Raw genomic sequence first — 23,140 nt, 5'->3', positions numbered from 1 at the left:
CTCTTCCACGAACTACCGATACTTCCCGCAAGTGCCGCCGTTCTGAGGGTGCCGCCGCAAATAGGAACGGCGGCACTTCCATCAACTATCGACACCCCCTCCCATGATGTTTGCGTGCACTGTAAAACTCTTAAAAATGTTGAAAAACCCTTCCTAAAAGCGAACAAACGCGAGATAGCGAAAAGATACGGGTAGGGCCATAAAGCAAACATAAAATTGTAACTACATTGTAGCTCCCGTTGGTCTCACTTTTTTGGCGGGGACATGTTTTGGTTTCGATTGTAAGTCGACCCCCCAACTTCAGACTTTCAAATTTTAAAAAAGTGGTCGACTTACAATCGTTTAAATACGGTAACTAGGATCGTGGTTTGCCTATTTTGGAGCTCTACGAGACTTCGTGTGATGCTGACATCTTGATCCAGCAAAATGGTGAGGTCATCTTCAGCGATGCCTATTCCTAGTTGGTCTTGGGGGCATTCAATGAGGATGAAGATGCTACTTCAAGGCGGTAACTTCACGCAGTCATCGACCACGCGTAAAGCCTTGCGGTGATGTTCATCCTCCGCGCTCGAATCCGAAGAAACATAGTTAAAAATGTCATGAACAAGTCACGCAGGTTAATGATCGCCCCATATTCCTGGAGAAAGTCCATGCCCAGTATAACCAGCCGAGAACACTTGGGTAGCACAAGGAAAGGTGCTAAGAAAGTAGAAGTAGAAATAGCAAGTCTGGCGGTGCATCGTCCAATGGGTGACACGAGGTGTTCTCCAGCCGTAATCAGATGTGGGCCGTCCCATGCAGTGGCCAGTGAGGCACTCATAACCGAGTAATCAGCTCCTGTATCGACAAGTGCAGTTACCGGATAACCGTCGATGGAAGCAGTAATAGCAGCGGAAGTTGTTTGGCAGTTTCGAATGAAGGCGTCAGCGGTACGTCATTAGGGGGTGGCGTCAGCGGAGGATATTTGATGGTTCGCATGACAGCGGCTTCACCCCCGGAGGTCGCCATTTTCAGTTTTCCCGGCACGGGCTTCCACCCTTAACTCCAGTGGAATCAAGGGCGGGTCGAGCACGGTTTGGTGACAGGTACCAATGAGGTGATGGCGACCGTGACTGTCTTCTTTGCGGGGCAGGAGGAAGCCAGTTACTTTCTAAGTATTCCTCAATTTCGTGAGGGCGTTTGCCATAAAGCGGGCAATGGGCGTCCGGATGGTATCCCCGCAGACCAATTTGTCGGTACTGGCAGTCGCGATACATGTGACCAGCCTCCCCACAGTGCTAGCACAATGGACTGTTGTCAGGAGCGTGCCATACTGTAGACTTGCATGGTCAGGATAAAAGGCTAGCGCTTGCAGATTCGTGCGGTGGATTAGACTTGGGAAGCATCGAGGAATCCCGGCAGGCGGCTGAAAAACCGAAGAGCATTCGCGTACGAGAATGTGGATGGTTCGGTACGTGTTGGTTCCGAGGGTGAGCCACTTTGCCGATTTCCTTCCGAACGATGTCTGTAAGAGCCGCGGCACTCGGAGGTGCCGGAGCTGATGTATAAGACTTCTTCAGTTCTTCTCAAACAATTTGCCGTATTAGTTTGGTAAGGGACTCCCTGTAATCATTTGCAGGTACGAGAGAGCATGCAGCAGTCATGGTGGTCTGGCGTTCATACTGCGAGAGCCGCTGCCGAAGCATACGTTCAATGACTGTTGCCTCACGAACGAACTGAGACACTGTTGTAGGGGGATTGCGCGCGAGGTCCGTGAAAAGCTGTTCCTTTATGCCTCGCATTAACAGACACACATTCTTGTCTTCTGGCATCAGTGGGTCGGCCTGACGGAACAATCGTGTCATGTCTTCGACGACCATGGCGATGATTTTGTTCGGCATTTGGAACCTCGAAGACAGTGCCTGTTCGGCTCTTTCTTTCCTTTCGAGGGGGCTGAAGGTGTCACGAAGCAGTCGGTAAAACTCCTGCCAGCTGGTAAATGAGGCTTCGTGGTTCTCGTACCATACTTTTGCAGCGTCTAAAAGGTAAAAAGTAAATGTTCTTCAACTTACGGCGATCGTCCCAGTCGTTCAAGGCGACGACGTGGTTGAAATGGTCCAACCAGTCTTCAACGTCCTCAAAGGCGTCGCCGTGGAATGCGTTAGCGAGGCGCGTTGACAGTGCATGGTACAGCAGCATTTGGGATTCCCTCGGTTTGGCTTGCAGTTGTTGAAATCTTCCTCATGGAGCTTGCCAGGGGACTGTATTGCGGTGGAAGACATTGGAGGCGACGGCTGCTTCGATGGGTTTCTGCCATCCCCGAGGTACTGGCGTTGGTAGCTTCTGGTTCAGGACCAGTAGGCATGCGGTGGATATGTACCCGGCGCCTCCATCAGTTTGTTGCAAGAGGAAAAGCAAGCAGTCAGTTCCAAGCGAACGGCCGTTTTCTGTTCGTTTCTGCAGCAGCTACCACGCACACTTCATCCTCGGCTTCTAGTGTAACTAGTGCGTGCCAATATATAAGCTATGTGCTTCAGCATTGCCTTTCCGCCCTGTAAAGCCATAATATATGAGAGGGATCGCATAAAGAGAATGCAATGGATATTTTTGAGGACAAAAAAAAAGTAATGTGTGTGTGCGCGTTGTAGAGAAAGGAATGAACACAACCTTAAAAAATATTCGGTTATCATCCTCTTTCTTGAAAAAGATAGGGCTATGCCGCAATACGACCACGCATAGTCACGCCGCACAGCGTTTATAGATCTATAAACGTTGATGCCATATGCTTGGAGCATGTGCTATATAGAACAAAGATATCTGTAATCCAGCACCTACCACTGCTTAGGACCCTCGCGCAGTTCGTAAACAGTCGCTTTGCTGGACAAGCTTAATTCACACTGTTAGGTATGCTGCTATTACTAACCAAAACAATTTTATTCATTGGTGGAAACCTCATCCATCAAACCATGTACTAACGCAATGTAATCTGCAGCTAACAGTTTGAACGCTTGTCAAAGTATAACAGCAGAGCTCCTATCATCGCATATATTTCATGGCTCCTAAACCGCAGCTTAGAGCCAAAGAAGAATACTGCTATAAGGAGACATTTGTGAATGTAACATTCAAAAATACACAATTGACCTCCGAGGCTGAATGTAGACTCAAATATGCGCTCACACATCATGCTGCATGCTCCGTCCGCCAATGCCAGCAGAAACTCCGCCATGCAGACTTAAACCACTTCAACACGTCTCACAGAACCGTTTACCACATAGAACACGCACGTCATACTAAATAGACCGCACAAGTGCAAAAACAAACGCCAGAAATTACAGCCGAGCATATACCTGCCATGCAAGACGGAGCACTCGCCCAAGCCAGCATGCCGACTGCCCATAGATGGCACCACTGCGTAGCAATATGGTGGCACCCTTGAAAAACCGGTGTATACCGCTCGCTCATTTCCTCCTTTTCGAGTCGCATTTCCGAGTGAGAAGAGTTACTCACATGGGTGAGTCAGAATTGTGATGGATATTACACGAGTTTGGTTGCAATCATGAAATTCAATTTCCTTCCTTATCGTCATGCATATCGATCAACATCGTTCGCAAGGGTAAAAACTTTCTCACCATTACTCAGGCACTTGACATAATCACTAAGTGACTCATTATAGCTCCTTAAGCTTGTATCTTGCATGCACTCCTATGCCTCCAACATGCATATGAAACGAAATTGTTCTGAGAGTTTAACAGCTTATTCTTGAGTGCCATGATTAGGTCACTAGTCATTCACTCGACGTCACCGCCGTCGCACCCCTCCTAACCTGCCTACTAACATATCAAAGGAAATGGCTTTCAAGCTTAAAAACCTGCTCCCTATCACTCACTCAAGTGGCGTGATCGCTAGCGACTCACAAGACGTCACCACGCTTCTCACACGGGCACTATCCTAACCTGCCGACATGCATATCAAACGAAGTAGCTTATAAAGGGTAACAACCGGCTCACTATCACCCACTCAACGAGGTGATCACTAGTGATTCTCGTGACGTCACCACTCTTCTCATGCGTGCAGTATCCTAACCTGCAGACATGCATATCAAACGAAATGGCTTTCAAAAAGTAAGAACCTGCTCACTATCACCCAATCAATGAGGTGATCACTAGTGACTCACATGACGTGATCAGGGTTCTCACCCAAACATGTACTCTCCTAACCTGCCGACATGCGTATCAAACGAAATGGCTTTTAAAGAGTAATAACCTACTTACTATCACACAGCGAAATGAAAAGGTCACTAGTGACTCACGGGACGTCGCCACACGTTTTACCCAACCATGCACTCTACTAATCTGCCGACATGCATATCAAACGAAATGGCTCTCAAAGAGGAACAACCTGCTCATTATCACAAAGTAGAATGAGGTGATCACTAGGGACTCACGTGAAATCACACTTTTTACCCAACAACGCACCCTACGAACCTACTAATATGCATACAAGCTAAATCGCTTTCAAAGAGTAACAACCTGCTTATTATTACAAAATCAAATGAGGTGATCACTAGTAACTCATATGATGTCACTACATGTTTTTGCCACCCATGCACCCTACCAACCTTCTAACATGCATAACAAACGAAATGGCTTTCGAAGAGTAACAACCTACTTACGATCGCAAAGTCAAATTAAATTATCACTAGTGACTCACGTGACGTCACCACGCGGTTTACCCATCGATCCACTCTACTAATCTGCCGACATGCATATAAAATGAAATGACTCTCAAAGAGGAACAACCTGCTCATATCACTAAGTAGAATGATGTGATCACTAGTGACTCACGTGACGTCACCATGTGTTTTGCCCAACCGTGCACTCTCCTAACCTGTTGACATGCATATGAAACGAAATGGCTTTTAGAGAGCAGCAACCTGCTCATTATCACGAAGTCGAAAGGGGTAATCACTGGTGACTCACGTGATGTCACCACATTCGCATACGAGCGTCAACTCCCCTTACCTACCGGCACGTATGTCAAAGGAAATGGTTTTCAAAGGGCAGGTAGCTGCTTACTATCGCTCATTAACATGACATGACCACTAGTGACTAACGATGCGCTGTTCCAAGGAACTCGAACGATATCGTTTTAGAGAAGAAGCGAATTGACATGCGCAATCTGTATTATGATGGTGACTCACATGTTGTCACTTTGAAGAATATATGAGACACCTCGCTCTGCACCAAATGTACAAAGATAAGGTAAGATCTTTCAAACGATCAAAGGGCAGGTAGCTGCTTACTATCGCTCATTAACATGACATGACCACTATTGACTAACGATGCGCTGTTCCAAGGAACTCGAACGATATCATTTTAGAGAAGAAGCGAATTGACATGCGCAATCTGTATTATGATGGTGACTCACATGTTGTCACTTTGAAGAATATATGAGACACCTCGCTCTGCACCAAATGTACAAAGATAAGGTAAGATTTTCAAACGAAAAGATGTAATTTATTCGATGTGGTATTTAATTTCACAAGATACCAGGGCACTTCCTGAATGTGATTATAGAAACAAACCGAGAACTACATGTCCTCCCCTCTGAGCGCAGCCTGAATAAAAGTTGTACTTATCAAATGCAGCGCAATCCACGTATTGAACAAGTGGCATTGCGTGTTGTGCAGCATTCAGAAGCAATGAGCGCCTGTGCTTCTTTTGTTTGACTCCTTGTGGAGTCACCAGCACTGCGTCGCGCCGCTCACTGAGGTAATGTTTAACTTGACATTTGAACTTGGACAAAACTTCCTCAATTGGATTAAAAAAAAGGGCCGTATGGCGGCAGGCGCTTGATGGAATGGTTCGAGCTGACCAGATTTGCCTGTCCTGCGCGATTGTGAGCGGGAGCGTTGTCGAAAATGAAGACGGCCTCTGTATCCGGCTCCTCAGAGTGAACCTGGGCAGAAACGTCGGCGAGAAAGTCACTGAATACGATCCAATGGACTCTTTCGACAATTCACCAGTGCAGCACACTGTTTGCCGACATTCAGGCTATGATGTTGATGTTCGCGCCTTTCGTCGAATTCGTCGTCTGGAGCGCTGCCGTGTCCTTTTCTTGCACGGCCGGATTTTCTTGAGCACCATATATTGTAATTTGTTTCATTGCCGTATAAGTGGCAAACCCGGAGGACCCTGCTTTCGTATTACGCTCGCCTGCTCGTCTGCAGGAGTCCCACCTTCCATGGTGGTCAGCTCAGGTAAAAATCAAGCACAACAGTTGGAAAGTTTTATGAAGTAGACTTACTCGGTGCAGTGCACATCATTGCCCACGTGTGGAAAAATACACCTCCGCAAGTCATTGCCAACTGTTTTCGGCTCAGCGGTTTTGTGAGGCCCGTGCATGCGGCAGTAGCCGACGAGCTGTCAGCTGAGTCCATCGATGATGACTGCTGGACCTTCGATGCTGTCCTTCCCACAGATGTGACCCTTCAGGGCTACATCGTGATTGATGATTGTGTCGCCACGACTTGTCTCCTGACCAATGAAGAAATTATTAGTGATGTCACGGGCATCTGGGAAGACCATGATTCAGACGAAGAGTCATGCAAGGAGGTGCAGCCGCGACTTCATCGCACCTCACGAGGAGTCACGGAATCACTTTTGATATTGGAGGACGTTTGCCTGAGCACTTCCGTTAGTTTGCGGGCTGTTGGCCACTTCGAAGAGTTAATAAAAATTGTGATGTCAGGCGGAATTGGCGCAAAAAAGCTGACGACTATTTATTGCAAAATACTTCAGTAAATAAAGGTATGCTTCTCCAACTTGATTTTAATGCTGTTTTTCCTGTTCATTTTTTAATTTGGCATTTGGATAATTCGGACATTTTTCCTGGTTCTCTGAGATCCGAATTATGAGCTTTTACTGTAGTGGTCTATCGGGGAGCCATATATTATGCATCAATTTTGCCCGCTTTAGATGTACCATTAGATACAATTTACAGAATCGTGATATTGTTTTTTGTTAGAGTTACAGAACTGTAAACATTATAGTTTCATTTTCTGAAAATTTGTGATTTCCAACATTTTTAATGAAATTATTGACAGCCTGAATAAATTCGCTACCAACAGCCACTATCACTAGATTTGAACTTTTTCATTTAAATGCAACAGACCTCATCAAATTTGGTGCAGTGGTTGCTGAGAAAAACGATTTCTCATTTCTCACTTGTTTAGATAAGATCCCCCGAGCTAAAGCTTCCTCTTAAGACACATTGACCTTGTCAAAATTGTTTTGCGAGTACAGTAGAGCCTTGTTGATACAATCCCATTTAGTATGATTTCTCGGCGCCAACATTCGCTATCGAGAATGCAGAATATGACCCAATACAGTTACGCTACTATTTAACTGGTTGATATGGTTGTAAGATCTATCTTTCTGCACCACCGTTCAGTATACCGCTAAACTGTGATCGTATGATACGTTTTCCAGTCGCTAGATTCCATGTAAACTAGAGAAGTGCGAGACACATGCGATTGAGTGCAGTAGGCACCTGCAACAGCAGCTTCCCTGCACTACTCGCTTAGCCGTGTCACATGAAAATGTTGCATGCACTCGGTTTCGTATTTAAATACCAGCAAATATTCTTGCGGGTCATTGCTACGGCCAACGTGTGACGATCTGGTGGGGCCCGAGGGGCTCACCAGATCGGCGCACATCGGCATCCTAAGCTGCAACAATTTGCGCAACGCTTCGCCTTATGTAGATGTCTACTACAGTTGAGTTTGCCAAATTTTTTAGTGACTTTGAATGATGCATTTTGCTGGTTTGTATTGTCACATAGTAGTGATCGTGAAGAAGGCAGCAAAACCGTGATTAACGAAACTAGCGTTTTATTAGGCGAACTTGTGCCCTCAAAAGCAGGCTACACTCAAAGAACAACGATAGCGGCCTACACACGTGGCGATCGTCGAAAATCTGATCAGTGGGTCAAGCGTGGTGACTTTTATACATCAGTTATCGAACGTTCCAGAGTAATCGCTGGGACCCGCATGTCTCCCACAAAGTTCTACATTATTCGCGTTGCGCATACATGCAATCAGATTACACAAGGTTCGGTGACAGACAGTGGATGAAACCATCGATGACATTCCAGAAACTTCCGATACATGCAGGCATGTCCTGCACTGTGCGATAACATGCTGGGCGGTGAAACGCGGTCACCTGATAAACAAGTACACCCAGGTCAATACCCCCCTCTCAAAAAAGCATCGACTCGATGCTGCAAACAAACGAAAGTAATAAATACCCGTAGCAAAGAAACAACAAAATAAGGAAGTTCGTCAGCGTGCGTAAAAGGGCTTAAGACGCACCATGTGGACCACTTCAGATCGTGCGTGGCGCCGCTGTGAATGCGAAATGCCATCTGGCACGACCACATATTCCAGTTCGCCAATACGTCGGATGATCTTGTAGGCTCCGAAATAGCGTCGCAATAGTTTCTCACTGAGTCTGAGTCCTCGTCGGCGTATCGGGGTCCAAACCCAAACACGGTCACCGGGCTTGTACTCGACGTTGCGTCGTCGGAGGTTGTAATGTCAGCTGTCTGTATGCTGCTGGTTCTTGATCCCTAGGTGGGCGAGCTGTTGGGCTTCTTCAGCACGCTGAAAATAGGTGGCGACGTCAAGATTCTCTTCGTTGATGACGTGCGGCAGCATGGCGTCGAGAGTCGTCGTCGCATCCCTGCCGTAAATCAGCTTGAACAGGGAGATCTGTGTTGTTTCTTGCACTGCCTTGTTGTAATGGAAGATTACGTACGGCAAAATGGCATCCCAGGTCTTGTGTTCTACGTCGACGTTCATTGCTAGCATGTCGGCAAGAGTCTTATGCGGCACTCCGTAAGACCATTCACTTATTTCCGGTTGACATCGAAAAGGGTACCAGGTCTATCCCGATCTGCTGAAATGGTCGGCGAAGAGGCTCGATTGGCTGTAGCAATCCTGCTGGCCTTGTCGGTTGTGTCTTGCGTTGCTGACAGTTTTGGCATGTCCTGACGTAACAGGCGACGTCGACGGTCAGGCGCGGCCAATAATACCTTTCCTGTATCCTCGATACTGTCCGGGAGAATCCGAGGTGTCCAGCGGTCTGATCGTCATATAGGGCGTGCAATACTTCTGGACGCAGCCCTGAGGGAACAAGAAGGTAGTTGGTGCGGACTGGTGATAAGTTCTTCACAAGCAGGTTGTTTTGTAGCGTGAGCGAAGACAATCCGCGCTTAAGGGTGGACGCGGGTTTTACATCGCGAAAAATGGCCAAAAAAATAGATTTTTTTGAAAATCACATTTTCAGTTTCTATAACCCTTTTTCTATCTGATACCCAAATATCATCACTGTAAACCACTTAGAAGTGCTCTAAAAAATTCGTTTTATCAGCCAAGGTGGCGAAAAATCTCGCGGAAGTCAAGAAAGAACAGCGTTTTTCACGCCACAATATCTCCGGAACGGCGCGACCGAGCGCCACCATCTTGGTCTCGTTGGAAAGCGCATTTCTCCGTCTTCAAATGATGTATTCGAAAATTGCAATACCGCCCCGCTGCCTCTGACGACCTGTGACGTAATCAAAATTTTAGCCAATCAGGTGAGGCCAAAAGAACGGTTCCCCAACCGAACCGTTATAAGATTCGGCCCCTGGACTACCTGTACTTCAGCATTCGTTTCAGTTTGGCGCTAGTGTCGCGCTATGCCTGCATTGCTGAACTGGTGCTGCATGAGTGTGGCACTTTTTCTGAACTGCCAGGAACTAGTTCACGCAGTGCAAGGTAAATCGAACGGACCTAAATTTGCCGCTTCAGCGAACTCCTCCATACAGAAACAAGCGCACAAAAAGCAAATGATTGAAGGTCGTGCCGGAATCTGCGATTGGCCGCGCCCACCACGTGACTCCAGTGCGGTTCCTCCCTCCCTGTGTCCTCCCTTGTCCGTGTTATTTGCGCTGTTTTAAATATGAATGATCCGTACCAACTAGCTCGCACCCAAACCCTTCTGAGGTTCGCCATTGGTTCGACGGTCGCGTCGTCTGCTCGGCTCTTTGCACCTCGCAAGTTTGACGTCTCCACTCGCCGTAATCTCGACGTGTCAAAACGGGCGCTACGTGGACACCGCAGTAGCGTGGCCGATCCCTACGCTTGTGGACGTTTCAGACTCGCGGCTAAACATTCCGAGCATCGGCGACGCGGACTTCGCGACCAAGATTCACGCACGGAATCCTCGGACATGCGGCTAAGCCTTTCAGCACTCGGTGTTTCGAATTCGTGACAAATTCGTATCGCGCACGCAATCCTCGGAAACGCGGCTGAACATTTCGCGCATAGGGAGTCTCCGACTCGGCGATCATGCACATCTCCCGCGGACTTCTCGGACCGTCACCTAATCATTTTGTGCATCGGCGTCTCTGACTGCGTGAATAAGCGCATCGAGTGTCGACTCCTCGAGCCCGCGGCTAGGAATTTCGCGCGTCGGCACGTAGGACTGCGCGAATGAGCGCGTCGAGTGTCGACTCCTCGAGCCCGCGACTAGGCATTTTGCGCGTCGGCATCTCGGACTGCGCGAATAAGCGCATCGAGGGTCGACTCCGAGCCCGCGACTAGGCATTTCGCGCGTCGGCACCTTGAACTGCGCGACAAAGCACATCGCGCGTCGGCTCCTTGTATCTGCGGCTATGCATTTCGCACATCGGCACTTCGGACTCGCAACCAAGCACATTGCGCGTTCACTCTATTATCATATTGTCACGATAGCTCGTAACAATATCTATCATACCACCCGTTCATAAAGAGAACCTCATCATGAGCTCTGTGACTAGGCCCCTTGGGCTGGCACACACCTGGCTGCAGAAGTGATTGAGGCATCATACAAAAGTAAAATTCTGGAAAGCACCTAGCAGCTGCATATCTATCACTGGCTTTCTGATCCTAAGTTCCACAGCCACTGTCAGGTGAAGATGACTTGGAAGGCTACTTACACTCGGAGCCTTCATTCAGTAACATAGTCAATTCTACCAAATGAAAAAATGCCTCACTGATTGTAATGGAGACTGCAATCAATCAGGCAGCCTGCATGTACAACACTGGAACTATATTCATGCCCACACAGAGTTCTACACTTCGGTTTGAAGTTTCTTGTGCTAGTTCAGTGGCCAGTATGCTATTATTTTGAGAGTGTGCAGTCACACATTTAGTATGGCCATTCTTACAAAACATAGAGCTTCAAAATGGTGCCGTTTGTATTGCTGTAGCTTCACTTCAGCAAAAGCTACATTTGTTTGAAACTTCAAATGTGTTTATTTCAGTTCGATGTTTTTGCACACTGTACTCCGCCTTACAGGTGTCTTTTTTGGGTTGTTTTCGGCCAAAAATGACAAGGGTGGTATCATTTTATTCGTATTGAAATGATCTGGGGGGTGATGCTATTTTTATTACTCCTGCACTGTCATGAAAATTACATTCAGGTATAGTAATCGCTGCTAATTAGAAAAAAATGCTCATAACATATGCAAAATTGTTTTCTTGTCCGCAAAATGCTTCCAAATGAATAAAAATAGCATCACCCCCTACAGTAGGTTTTTAGCAATGGTGTCATGCATTTAGTTTTTGGTTTAGCAAGACGGAATCATCAAAAAGCCCCGTAACGAGTTTGAAATCAATTTGACTTCAGACCTCAATATTTTTTGAACTGCTACAGCTATCAAAAATCTAATTACATATGTGAAGAAGAAGAACAAAACTTTATTCGTAGAAAGAACTTCGTTGCACCTAAAACGGCGTAACGCCGTGTGGTTGGGCCCCTATTCCAAGGCACCGCTTGCCCTCGCCATCCTTTCTGCCCTGCGGACGAGCCTGAGCTTATCCCCGAGGGCGGAGCTGGATAGCAATGCCTCCCACCTCGCTCTCGTGTTATTATCTTCTTGTTCTTCTGTGTGAGCTGTGCACTCCCATGTGATGTGGTAGAGCGTTGGTGTGCTCCCACACCACGGGCATATGTCCTTGTATGCTGTTGGGTAGTATATGTGCAATTTATGTAGGTTTATGTATGTGTCTGTTTGGAGCCTGCGTAACGTCGCTGAATCCACGGCTGAAAGGTTCCTATGCGGGGCTGGGTAGAGCCTTCTGATTTCCCTGTAGTGTTGCAAGACCGCTTTATAACTTGAATCAATGGGTGTCGGGTCCTCCACCATGTTGCCATGGGCAGCTCGGCAATTAGTAAAACCTCGAGCTGCCTCATCTGCATGGAGGTTCCCAGTAACACCCTCGTGTCCTGGGGCCCATGTTATCGTTTGGGTATACCTGACGTCAAGGTCTGTGTTGATTTCGGTAAGTATCTGGCGTGCCCTCGTGCCGATCTGTCCCCTCTGATAGTTCCTACATGCGGCCTGAGAATCTGTGACTATTGTTAGTGGAGCATTGCGCTCTATACCTTCTCGTATAGCTAAGGCGATGGCTATCTCTTCGGCTTCTAAAATGGTTGCTCGGGAAACCGAAGCACAGGCCGTGATTTTCTCTTTACGGTTTACGACAACTGCCACCATGTTCTTTGCGTTGGCCCGATATGGTGAAGCATCCGTGAATCGTGCAGTGTCCAAGAATTTTGTTGTTTTGTCTATGTACTCTGCTCTAGCTTTTCTCCTTCCTGCGTGTAATGTCGGATCCATGTTTTGTGGTATTGGTGATACCCCATACAAAGCTCTAATCTGGCAGGGTAGACCTTTGGCGTTTTGGTATATTTGTATGCATTCTCCAAGGCCGACTCTTAGAAGAAGAGCTCTGCCGACTGTCGTTTGCGCCAATCGACTCCTCTGCGCTATGAGTTGGGCCTCAGCCTGCTCATGAAATGTATTGTGGAGGCCGAGGGCTAGAAGCTTCTCATTTGAAGTGTTGTGTGGCAACCTCAGGGCTGTCTTATATGCCATCCTTATTATTGTATCAGCCTTTTCTTCTTCCTCCCTGTTCATGGTATGGTAAGGTAGGGAGTACATTAGTCTGCTGAGTGTGGAATTAGTGTGGAAACTAATTCACAAAACCCTATAGTAAATAAATGGGGCCAATGTTTTACAACGTAATAACTGGGCAAATGAAACAAACAGGAAGGTATCAATGAAGTTTCAGTGTTTTATACAGTCGAAACTTGTTAATTTTAACTCGAAGGGGCCTAAGTACTTGTTGAATTAAGGAAGGTAATTGAATGGAAGACTTACCTGCAGTGGCGCGTGTGCACTGAGCTAACACATGAGTGGGAAGTTCCAGGAGATTTATTCACACATACCGTATTTACTCGCACAATGATCGCACTTTCCTATAAAAAAATATTCACGCAAATTCAGGGGTGCGATCATTATGTGGGTTAAATTTCCGGCAAGAAAAAATAATTTTTTATTTTCATCCGGCATTTGCTGCGGGATGACAACAGGTCAACATATAGGCGGCTGCCATTGTATGTAGTGCGGGACACCAAAACAAGGATGGCGGCTGGCGGAACAAGCCGAACACTATACGAACGTGCCGAACGCGATTTTTTTTTTCTTGTGACTACATTATGTGCATTGAAACAGTTTCTTCCGTATCAGTAATGAATGATATCATTAATATCGGCAAGTTTGCAGCAATAACGTAGCCATGTCCTCTTTGAGGGGACAGAAACAGATGGCCGTGCTTAGCTGCCAGTGACATAGGAATACATGGCGGGCATGCTGCGGAAACTGCGGCATTTGTCTTCACTACTATCCTAATACGGCACGTTTCCGCTAAGGATTTGTGAATATCTTAGCTGTGTTACAAGCATCGGCGCACGAATAGGGTACACTTCTAATGTATCAGTGTAAACGTGGCTACTATCGTTGCTGCTCGCGATTTGTTGCGTGCCCACGAGTGCAGACAAAAATCGGAAGACGCCTTTTTTGTTGTTGACCACAACCATTATAAAGCCTATACATAATAAAGGTAAGTTTGGTTGTAGCTTTCTTTTTGTCATGGATGTGCGGAAAAGGAATGAAATGGGGCATCTGCTTAAGAATGTTTGGTGCGTGCAGACCGCCTGGTTTGTCTCGAAGAATCGTTTGCGTAGCATTCGACAGATGGTAAGCGCGATCATTATTAGCTAGACTTGGCACATGAAATATTGCTGCGGCAAGTGCGGGGTGCGATCATTACACGGAAAATGAAAAAAAAACAACTAATTTTGACGACAAAATTCAGGGGTGCGATCATTACGCGAGTGCGGTCATTAAGCGAGTAAATACGGTATGTACGAATTACAGGACACCTGCCACTAGAGTGTTTTAGTTCAGCGTCTTTACGGTACGCTCCGCTCCGAGCTGCCCCGCTAAGCCACAGCGGAGCGACGAGCAATTTTCACGTTTTAGTTATACGTTTAGCGTAGCGAAGTGGACCTTTCGTAGTTGCAGCGCCCCCTGGCTAAATTCAGGGTAATGAAAGAAAATAAAAACACCTATTGATCACTCTTGTACAGTATATATGTTTATATATAACTTATTTCTCCATGAAGTATCTAGACGTGCATTTGTAATGCGTTACGGGTCCATTTTATCCAATGAAAAATAAAGCGCCGTCTTGGGGAACGCCACGTGATAGCCAGCGCGCTTGCTTTCAGCATCCAATCCAATCCTTTCTGACGCCAACGCTAGCCAAACCGCTGCGCAACACGCTCCGCTCAGGCAGCTTCTTAGCGGACCGTGTTCCTCGCTCCGCTATCCCGCTTACGGCTAACCGGACGGCGCATGCGCATTCGCGCTTCCGCTCTGCTTAACTGTTTAGCGGAGCGTAAACACTCTCAACTAAAACACTCTACTAACAGAAGTAATTGGTGATCCGCACCTGTTCATGTTTGTCTTGCGGCAGCTCAATAAACATCGCTCGAAACTTGTGAACTAGTTGCAACTCAGTGTCTGCATTCTTCTGGCAAGAGAAGTAGTGTACGGCTATGTCCAGTGCCGATGCTACTTCAGTTGCACTAAGTGGAGGGGGGAGCATTTCTGCCTTTCAAAGGGCACGCCTTTGTCAACTTCATGCGTAATCTCCACCTTCATTTTGAGGACCTTTGGTGGGCGATACGTGCCCGGGCTCACCATTACACTTGCAAGTGTAAGCCTAGCTGATTTGTAGCACCTTGCAGCACCAAGAACGACGACACCACTGGCCGACTCGGCCGACTGACTGGGCCTCCGCAGCCGTAGCGTTCAAGGTCAACACAATGTGACTAGAAAACAGAAGAAACAAAAAGGAGGAGGATTCATTTCCATTTTCGCTTGACTTAGACAGAGGCACATACACGTGTGTTCTGGTATGATGCAGAAACGACGACCTTGTCATTTGAGAGAGGAGCAAGTTTCCGCCACTTATTTTTATTATTATTTTTTATTGCGCATGCATTGAGGGGTCACTCTTAAGCTTTTTCTCTATTGTGGAGTCAGAGCAATGCTGGTCGGAGGTGCCGCCGTGTGATTTGGCGCACTGCTGAGAGCATTGTCGAAGCACGGTATGTTCGAATTAACCGTCACGAGTGCTTGCACATTTGAATTACCAGGCATTTTTGCCCATAGAAAAACACATAAGTTTGACAGGACCACGGTGTCTGTTTGAATAAACCAGAAGGCCAAATTAAGCGTGTTCGAATTAACAAGATTCAACTGAGTGTCAATTAACAAGTGTCAAATAAGTCTTTTCTTGGCACAAAAGATGCGCTCCAAGGTTTCTGGGATGGTATTTTAAGTCTACGTCAACTAAGTGGCTACCTTTAGTGCCCCTTTAAAGGGACACGAAAGGTTACTATGAAGTCATGTTAAAGTGTTAAAGCAATGGTCTAGAACGTCTAAGGCGTCAGTATAATTGCAAACGGAGCTTTAGTAACCGAGAAATTGAGGTAAATGCATGACACGATTTGAGACCCCCCAGCGACATTCCGGTACTAGCCCAATGACGAAGGCACTCCTCATAATTTATGTCACTAGTACTCAACTACTCGTATCAAAAAGATAATTTCATTAGGTTATTAGACGGAAGAAAATGCTACCTGGTCTATTTCTGTTCGATCCTAAGAAAAAAACATTTTGACGTTATCCTTCAGTAGTATGGGTGGTCGAAGGGTTTCGTTTTCGCTCGACTCTGCGCCGTGCGCGCTTTGGAGTTTCAGTTGTTTCATTATCGCGTCATGCTACGCTGGTTCTGCTGGCTCGCGAAGCTTGCATTTGGAACAAGCAGTGACAATGCCACGTCCATGTGATGTCATAGGATGCGCAAACGGTCCGTGGAACTTGGTCAAGGGCAGTTGCAGTGGCGAATCCAACGTTACTTATCACTGTGTGCCACCGAGTAAACCTCTCCGTTCGAAGTGGTTAAGTGCTGTACCTCTGCCACATTGCAATGGCAAAGAGCCGAAAAATTGCATAGTGTGCTCGCTGCACTTCTGTCCAGAGGATTACGAGTTCAACGCCGACTTACTGAAGTCGTGTGGAGTGCTTTTTAAAGCATGCTTTCCCATAGCGCTGTTCCGTTGGTCTTGCCTGCATTCTCCGAAGCGCAAGAACAACTGCAGGTCGAAGACGGGACGGTGAGTGCAGCATTTGGTTTTCATGAAGGACAAGCTACAAATCTGCGAATATGTACAGCCATGAAATACAGTTGCCATTGTAGTAGTATGCAACGACGCCGGCAGCGCGAGCCCTCAGCAGCAAGTCACGTTCATCAGTGTTTAAATCTCGTGAAGTCGAGCCCAGCATCGCGAGCCAATGTGTCGTTGTCAGGGTCGTCCATTGCAACGAGCGTCAAAGTTGGCGTCATAAAATAAAGAACCAGCTTATCGTCACACGCTTTCGTTTCCGCTAGCCACCACAGTTCTGCTTTTGCGCTGCTGTCGGCTCTGTTTCTGGCCATGCGTTTCCATTTTGCGCAGAAAAGCGGTAGCGCCATTTGCGGGCGTCGTTTTACTCACCGACGGCACAACGTCACTGTGAGACCATGACGTCACCACTCCTCGATCGGAGGGCAGGCGATTTGAACTGCGCTAGAAGTATGCGGACGCTTCAGACCACATTTTCTCTTAAAATAAGTCTCTTCTTCGTGTGAAACAAGCGTTTCGAGGTTTCTGGGATGGTATTTCAACAGTCCACGTTGACTTAATATTAACCTTTAGTGTCCCTTTAAGGGAGCCTTTGTACAGCTGAAATGCTTTTTTCATAGTTTCTTCCATTGCTCTTAGGTGATCACGGATGAGGAAGCTGAGAAACGTGGCAAGTGGTATGATGACCATGGAACAACGTACCTGTTTGACCTTGACTATCACCTCCAAGATGATTCAATGGATCAAGGAACCATGTACACAGTGGACGCCGGAACATATGGAAACATCGCCCATTTCGTGAACCATTCTGTGAGCACTTGTTCCTCTTTGTGTAACTTCGGTGGTGGTGTAACTTTGTGGTTCTGATAAACTAGGTTGGTGCATGTGAAATGGATTGCACTACCTCTCCATTTCATCCACAGCCAGCAACGCTGTGGAAACTATGTAAGTAGACTGTTCATAGAAATCTTGTTCTATGCATTTCACGCTGCAGTAGTTTTTGGTATGCAACTATTAGAGAGAGAGAAAGAAACGTTTATTATTCGGAACAGTGTCCCGAGCGAGGCCCGGTGTCGCCTAAGGTGGGAAGGCTCCTTAGTCCAGGAACCCTCTGGCTTCGACTGCCCTCTTGGCCCTGGCGATGAGTTGTTGTTGGTCTTCCATGTTCCCGAGGACGGGCTTGGCCTCCCACGTTTCGAATAGGTGGTCTTCGTTTGCTTCTTGTGCGCATTTTGCATCTGTTTCCAGTTGCATTTCTCTGCCTTCCTGCCACGGGCATTCCAGGAGCAAGTGTGCCAGGGTGTCGGGTACGTTGCAGAAAAAGAAAATTAAAAAGAAAGGCGTGCCTGCAGTGGCACATGTCCACTGAGCTAACACCTGAGTGGGAAGTTTTAGATTATAGTCAACGTCTGATTTTTTAGACAACCTATGGGCTGTGAAAACGTCTGAAAAAATGAATGCATGCCGGTTACTGACCCCAAGGGCTCAAATCGCCACAGGCACACCTGACATAGCTCTGGAGACCTGCCAGTATGCGTATTAGGCGTATTGGTACTCGTACTGTGGCAGGAGACGGCAGTGCACACGTGTATGATTAAAGGAAACATGCCATGGCCCTTGACAATTGTCCCTTACAAGTTTTGGTATGCTTCACCGCAGTGCAATACTGTATTGGGGCGAAGTTGACTTTCATAAAACGGCATTATGTAACGTGCCATGCTTTCCGCGCTCCGAAGCCATTGGCGAGGATTACTAAGGTGGACTTGGCGCCGTTGCTAACAGCGGGGAATTGTTTCTATGAAGAAGGCGGCACCGAACAGCAGGAAGCCTGGTAGCGAACGTTTTAGGCGTAGTGTTGCTGCCGTGTGGCCACAGCTGCCAGCGGATCTATGTGCGAGAGCACCGGCTCGAGGCGGCAAGATAATAAAAATGGCTGTGGTGGTGGCTTTCATTGATGCCGTTTCAGACCTGCGGTCATGGAAAAAAGTCTGGAAAATTGGAGCGCAAAGGTTTTTTTGTGTCCAAAATTTTAGACGTTCTTATAATTTAACTCTAAGGGGGGGGGTACATGGCGGTGCCGCGAAGGCGTCCAAATTATCTGGCATGTCCGAAAAATTGGAGTCAGGAAAATTGGTTGTTCACTGCACAGGACACCCGTCACTAACAGAACTATATACAGTCGACTCCCGTTAATACGAAGTTCACGGGGACCGCAAAAAACTTCGAATTAAACGAACTTCCGATTAAGCACAAAACACAAGAAACAGCACTTTATTTGTGGCGAAATCGAGTATTTTCTCTAAGAAAAATAGTCGGTCATCTTGCTTTGCTTCTTCTTGCCGAATCGCGCTGCTGAAAGCAAGTTCTGCAGGCTGTAGATGTGGCATAACGCTTCTTCCGCGTTACCTTCAGCGGCAAAGAAGCGCTCCGCAAGAGCAAGGCCCGCAGCTACATCGGCAGCCTTAGGTTGCGGCTCGCCTTCAACATCATCGTCGCTTTCGTGGGTCGCTTCCTGGGGCCGAATAATCTCTACAATTTCTTATCTGTCAGTGCACCGCACGTTTCGACCGCCTTGTCTATGGCGATGTAATCTTCAAAATTGACATCCCCGAGAGCATCACCAAAATCAGTGCCGTCAAGCTCGCTTGTTGACGCTTCCTCCGCTGAAATTTCAGAGGCATCCTCTGAAGAAGCTGCCACAAAACTGCAAGCCCTGAAGCAGTTTGCGATTGTTTCTTGCTTCACACGATCCCATGCTCGCGCCAACATGTGGATGGCACTAAGCAGGTTCACCTCGTACTTTGTGGAGCTATCCATACACAAAATCATGCGCTCGAGGAGGTGCCGCCTGTACAGGACTTTAACATTCTTGATGATGCCTTGGCCCATTGGCTGCAAAACAGCCGTTGTGTTTGCAGGCAAAAATGTGAGGCGTATTGCACTCAAGGCTGGCACATTCACGTGAGCACTGCAGTGATCGACAAGGAACAACACCTTGCGGTTCGAAGCAGCAAACTTGCGGTCCAATTTGCTTATCCAGCTCTTGAAGATTTCGGCCGTCATCCACGCTTTTTTGTTCGCCTCATAGTCCACAGGCAGCGTCTTCACGCCTTTAAAACATCTCGGCTTCGCGGCTTTCCCGATCACAAGTAACCGACATCGTTCCGTGCCAGTCATGTTTGCCGCGATCAGCACCGACGCTCTCTCCTTTCTGCGTTTGCCCCCAGCACAGTCGTCGTCCTTGAATGTCAGGGTCTTCTCTGGTAGAAGCCGATAGAAGAGTGCAGTCTCATCTGCATTGAAGATGTCTTCCGGTCTGTATTCGGCGAGATATTCACGCAGCTTTCCGTCCTTCCACGTGGCGCATGTTTCCTGGTTAACGGACGCCTTTTCACCACACACGCTCTTGAAAACCAGTTCATGGCGATCTTTAAAGCGCGTCAGCCATCCATCTGACGAAACGAAGTCATCGATCCCCAACATTGCTGCAAGCGTTCGGGCTTTCATCACAACGATGTCTCCGCTGAGAGGAAGTTTGTTGCTCCTGGCCTCCCTAATCCAAACCAGCAGAGCCTTCTCCAACTTTGGGTAAGTGCCGGTGCGCATTCGCTTCCGAGAAGTCTTGAACTTGTCGTTCTCAAATGCATCCATTATTGTGCGCTTGTTCTTGATGTAGTTAGAGAGCGTGTTCGGCTTGATCCCGTACTTCCGCGCTATGTCTTGTTTGGCGGCACCTCCCTTCTAAACTTCCTTCAAAACCTCGACTTTCGTTGCCAGGTCGAGCGTGCGATAAGAGCCACGGTTTGCCATGGCTATAAACTGTGCGACTAGGTACAGTCAATTCCGAATCACTCGTGGAACAACCTAGCCTACGAGCTTCCCGCACAAAGGCGCTCGACCAACACACGCCTCGACATAGCTGCGTGCGCTGCAAGACTAATCTCGCACAATCTCGCCACTGCCAGTATGCAGCGCTGCGTGCACCTATGGCACCCGCGTGGCCTCCGCGATCAGCTCTGGCCACGCGTGGCAGCCGCGCGTGGCCTCCGGCGGGAGCCGCTTCGCCTCCCGCCGGAGTTGATCGCGGAGGCCACGGCAGCCGTAGCAATGAATAATCGCGCCGCTCCAAGAAGGATGGCGTTGCGGGCGGCTGCGGTGGCGATGACACCAACGCGGAGCATGGAACTGTTGCAACACTTGAAAAATTGCACATTCTACCAAAGAATGACGGTCACCTCGAGGATCCCGGCTGAAAATTAACTTCCAATTAAACAATATTACTGGATGAGTTCACGAGGGTTGCAATGTGGGCTTGTTGGTAATGCATCTTCAAGGGGAGTATGGTAGCGCGATTCAAGGACGGGACAAGAGAAGACACAAAGGGACACACACAGCGCTAACATGCATAAAAGAGCCCGATGTACTAGAAATGAAGTTCGCGAGGGTTGCAATGTGGGCTTGTTGGTAATGCATCTTCAAGGGGAGTATGGTAGCGCGATTCAAAGACGGGACAAGAGACCACATTGCAACCTTCGTGAACTTCATTTCTAGTACATCGGGCTCTTTTATGCATGTTAGCGCTGTGTGTGTCCCTTTGTGTCTTCTCTTGTCCCGTCTTTGAATCGCGCTACCATACTGCCCTTGAAGATACTGGATGAGGACTTCGAATTATCGAGCGATTTCTTCTATAGGATTACATGCAAAACTGACGGGACCAGCACTTCACTTCTAATTAACCGAAAATTCCAATTAAGCGGCTTCGAATTATCGGGAGTCGACTGTAGATGATGTGCGCCTGCACACGTCTGTGCACAAATTTGTGCCACTTTTTTTTTTTTCATTGCGCGGCTTTGAGCGGTCTCTCCTAAGATCCTCCTCTATGGAGGGGTCAGAGGAATGCTGGTTGAAGGCGCCACCACATAATCTAGTGCACTGCTCAGAGCACAGTATGTTCAAATTAACTGTTGCAAATGCTTGTGTGTTGCGTTTTTGCCCATTGGAATACACATAACTTTGATAGGACCACAGTGTCAGTTCAAATAAACCGAAAGTTCAAATTAAGCCTGTTCGAATTAGCGAGCTTCGACTGTATTTCATCCTTGCAAATTCAATCAGTGAGAGAAGTCTAGCTTTTGTAGTGTTGCCTGCTGTGTATGAAACATTGTATACACTGTTACACAAATGTACACCATTTGGAGTGTATATTTGTCACACGACAATAATTTTCATCTGCCTTGCTTGCGTTTTTTTCTGGAAAACACTGTGCCCGCTATTTTCCTGTCGAGAATGCTCTGTCATGCTGATAATGCGCATGCTGTTCATGGCTTTGAAGTACTGGGCTTGCAGCATTAAAGAAAGGAAATGTGGACAAGACTGATGAAGATTACTGTTGTGTGGCAAGATACGACCCAAAGGGTGCAATTTTGTTTAAGAGTGTAGAGCAACTTCATAGTAAATTTTATTATCAGCTGCTGCTGTTTAAAAAGTTTTCAATAATCCATGTTTTTCACGGTGTGACGGCGCATGCATCCTGCGCTAGGGGACAAGTCGCAAAATGTTTTGTGTGTGTCGCAAAATGTTGTGTGCACGGCCCAATATCAGAAACAAGTCCTCCAGAAGAAAGTGCACGGACGTGCACTGCTGCTACACATATCATGTCATGTACCACGTTACAACTCCACTGGTAGCTCTACATCGATGTGATGCCGAAAATGTGTGTAGTGTACTACTGCAACTTGCATTTAAAACAGAAGTGGGCAGGACTTTATGCGAACTGCACCGTTAATCACGTTGCAACCACCCTTTATTCATGGCTAGCAAATTTATCGACAAACCCCTCCGTTACACTGGAGTGGCACTTCAAAAAACATCACGTTGCTGACAGTCTTCTTGCAGCGTCAGCCCTCACTTCACGTAGCCGTAAAGTGAGGCAAGGTATTACTGGTTTGACATTATTTAGCACAATGTGTTGCTGAGACCATTTTATAATACCAGGCTGACAACGACACAATCGACGAGCACAAGCTGTCGAAGTACTATGGGCTTTTGTGTCAATAGTACCAACGAAATCAATGTGCCGACCATCATTCTATCAATCTGCATGTGATCAGCCGTCAAACTGGCAATGTGATAGCAGTACCTTCACTTGCATATATAATTGGCCTCAAAATTAGCTGAAATATGCTTTAGAACTTGAAATGCATAAATTTCAACCCTCTCAAGCCATGCACATGAAGTTTGAGCCGATATTGATCATGTTCAGCGAAGGTTAGGCCTTGCAGAACTGTTGAGTTTGTGAACCGACTACCGACAGACCTGAGCTGAAAAGTAAGCAGTTAGGACGAAGAAAATCGCTTTTATAGTTCAGTTATAGCATTAGCAATTTGAATCAACTCTTCACTTTGCACGGGGGCACACAAAATAAGTGTGGGAAGCAGTGACACAGCGCTGTGCCCTGCTAGTCCCATTCACTACGTAGATGGGTAGGTTTGTACATGTTGTTATGCTTACACATTTCGTCATTCCAGAGATGTACT

At 47.2% G+C, this 23,140-nt stretch overlaps 1 protein-coding gene across 4 annotated transcripts in view; it reads left to right on the top strand.

Annotated features, from left to right (window-relative positions):
• LOC142557690 (histone-lysine N-methyltransferase SUV39H2-like) overlaps positions 1–23,140 on the top strand; it is a 113,735-nt gene that overhangs the window by 60,681 nt on the left and 29,914 nt on the right. For 3 of the 4 annotated variants that reach the window (XM_075669716.1, XM_075669718.1, XM_075669715.1), the window contains one exon: positions 17,244–17,414. The exons of the other annotated variant lie outside the window; for it this stretch is intronic. In XM_075669716.1, coding sequence (XP_075525831.1) covers positions 17,244–17,414 — 171 coding nt within the window. The remainder of the gene's footprint in view (positions 1–17,243; positions 17,415–23,140) is intronic. 4 annotated transcript variants of the gene reach the window in all.

The sequence above is a fragment of the Dermacentor variabilis genome, chromosome 9, assembly GCF_050947875.1.
Source record: "Dermacentor variabilis isolate Ectoservices chromosome 9, ASM5094787v1, whole genome shotgun sequence".
Classification (NCBI taxonomy): Eukaryota; Metazoa; Arthropoda; class Arachnida; order Ixodida; family Ixodidae; genus Dermacentor; species Dermacentor variabilis.
This window is presented reverse-complemented; position numbering and strand designations above follow the sequence as displayed.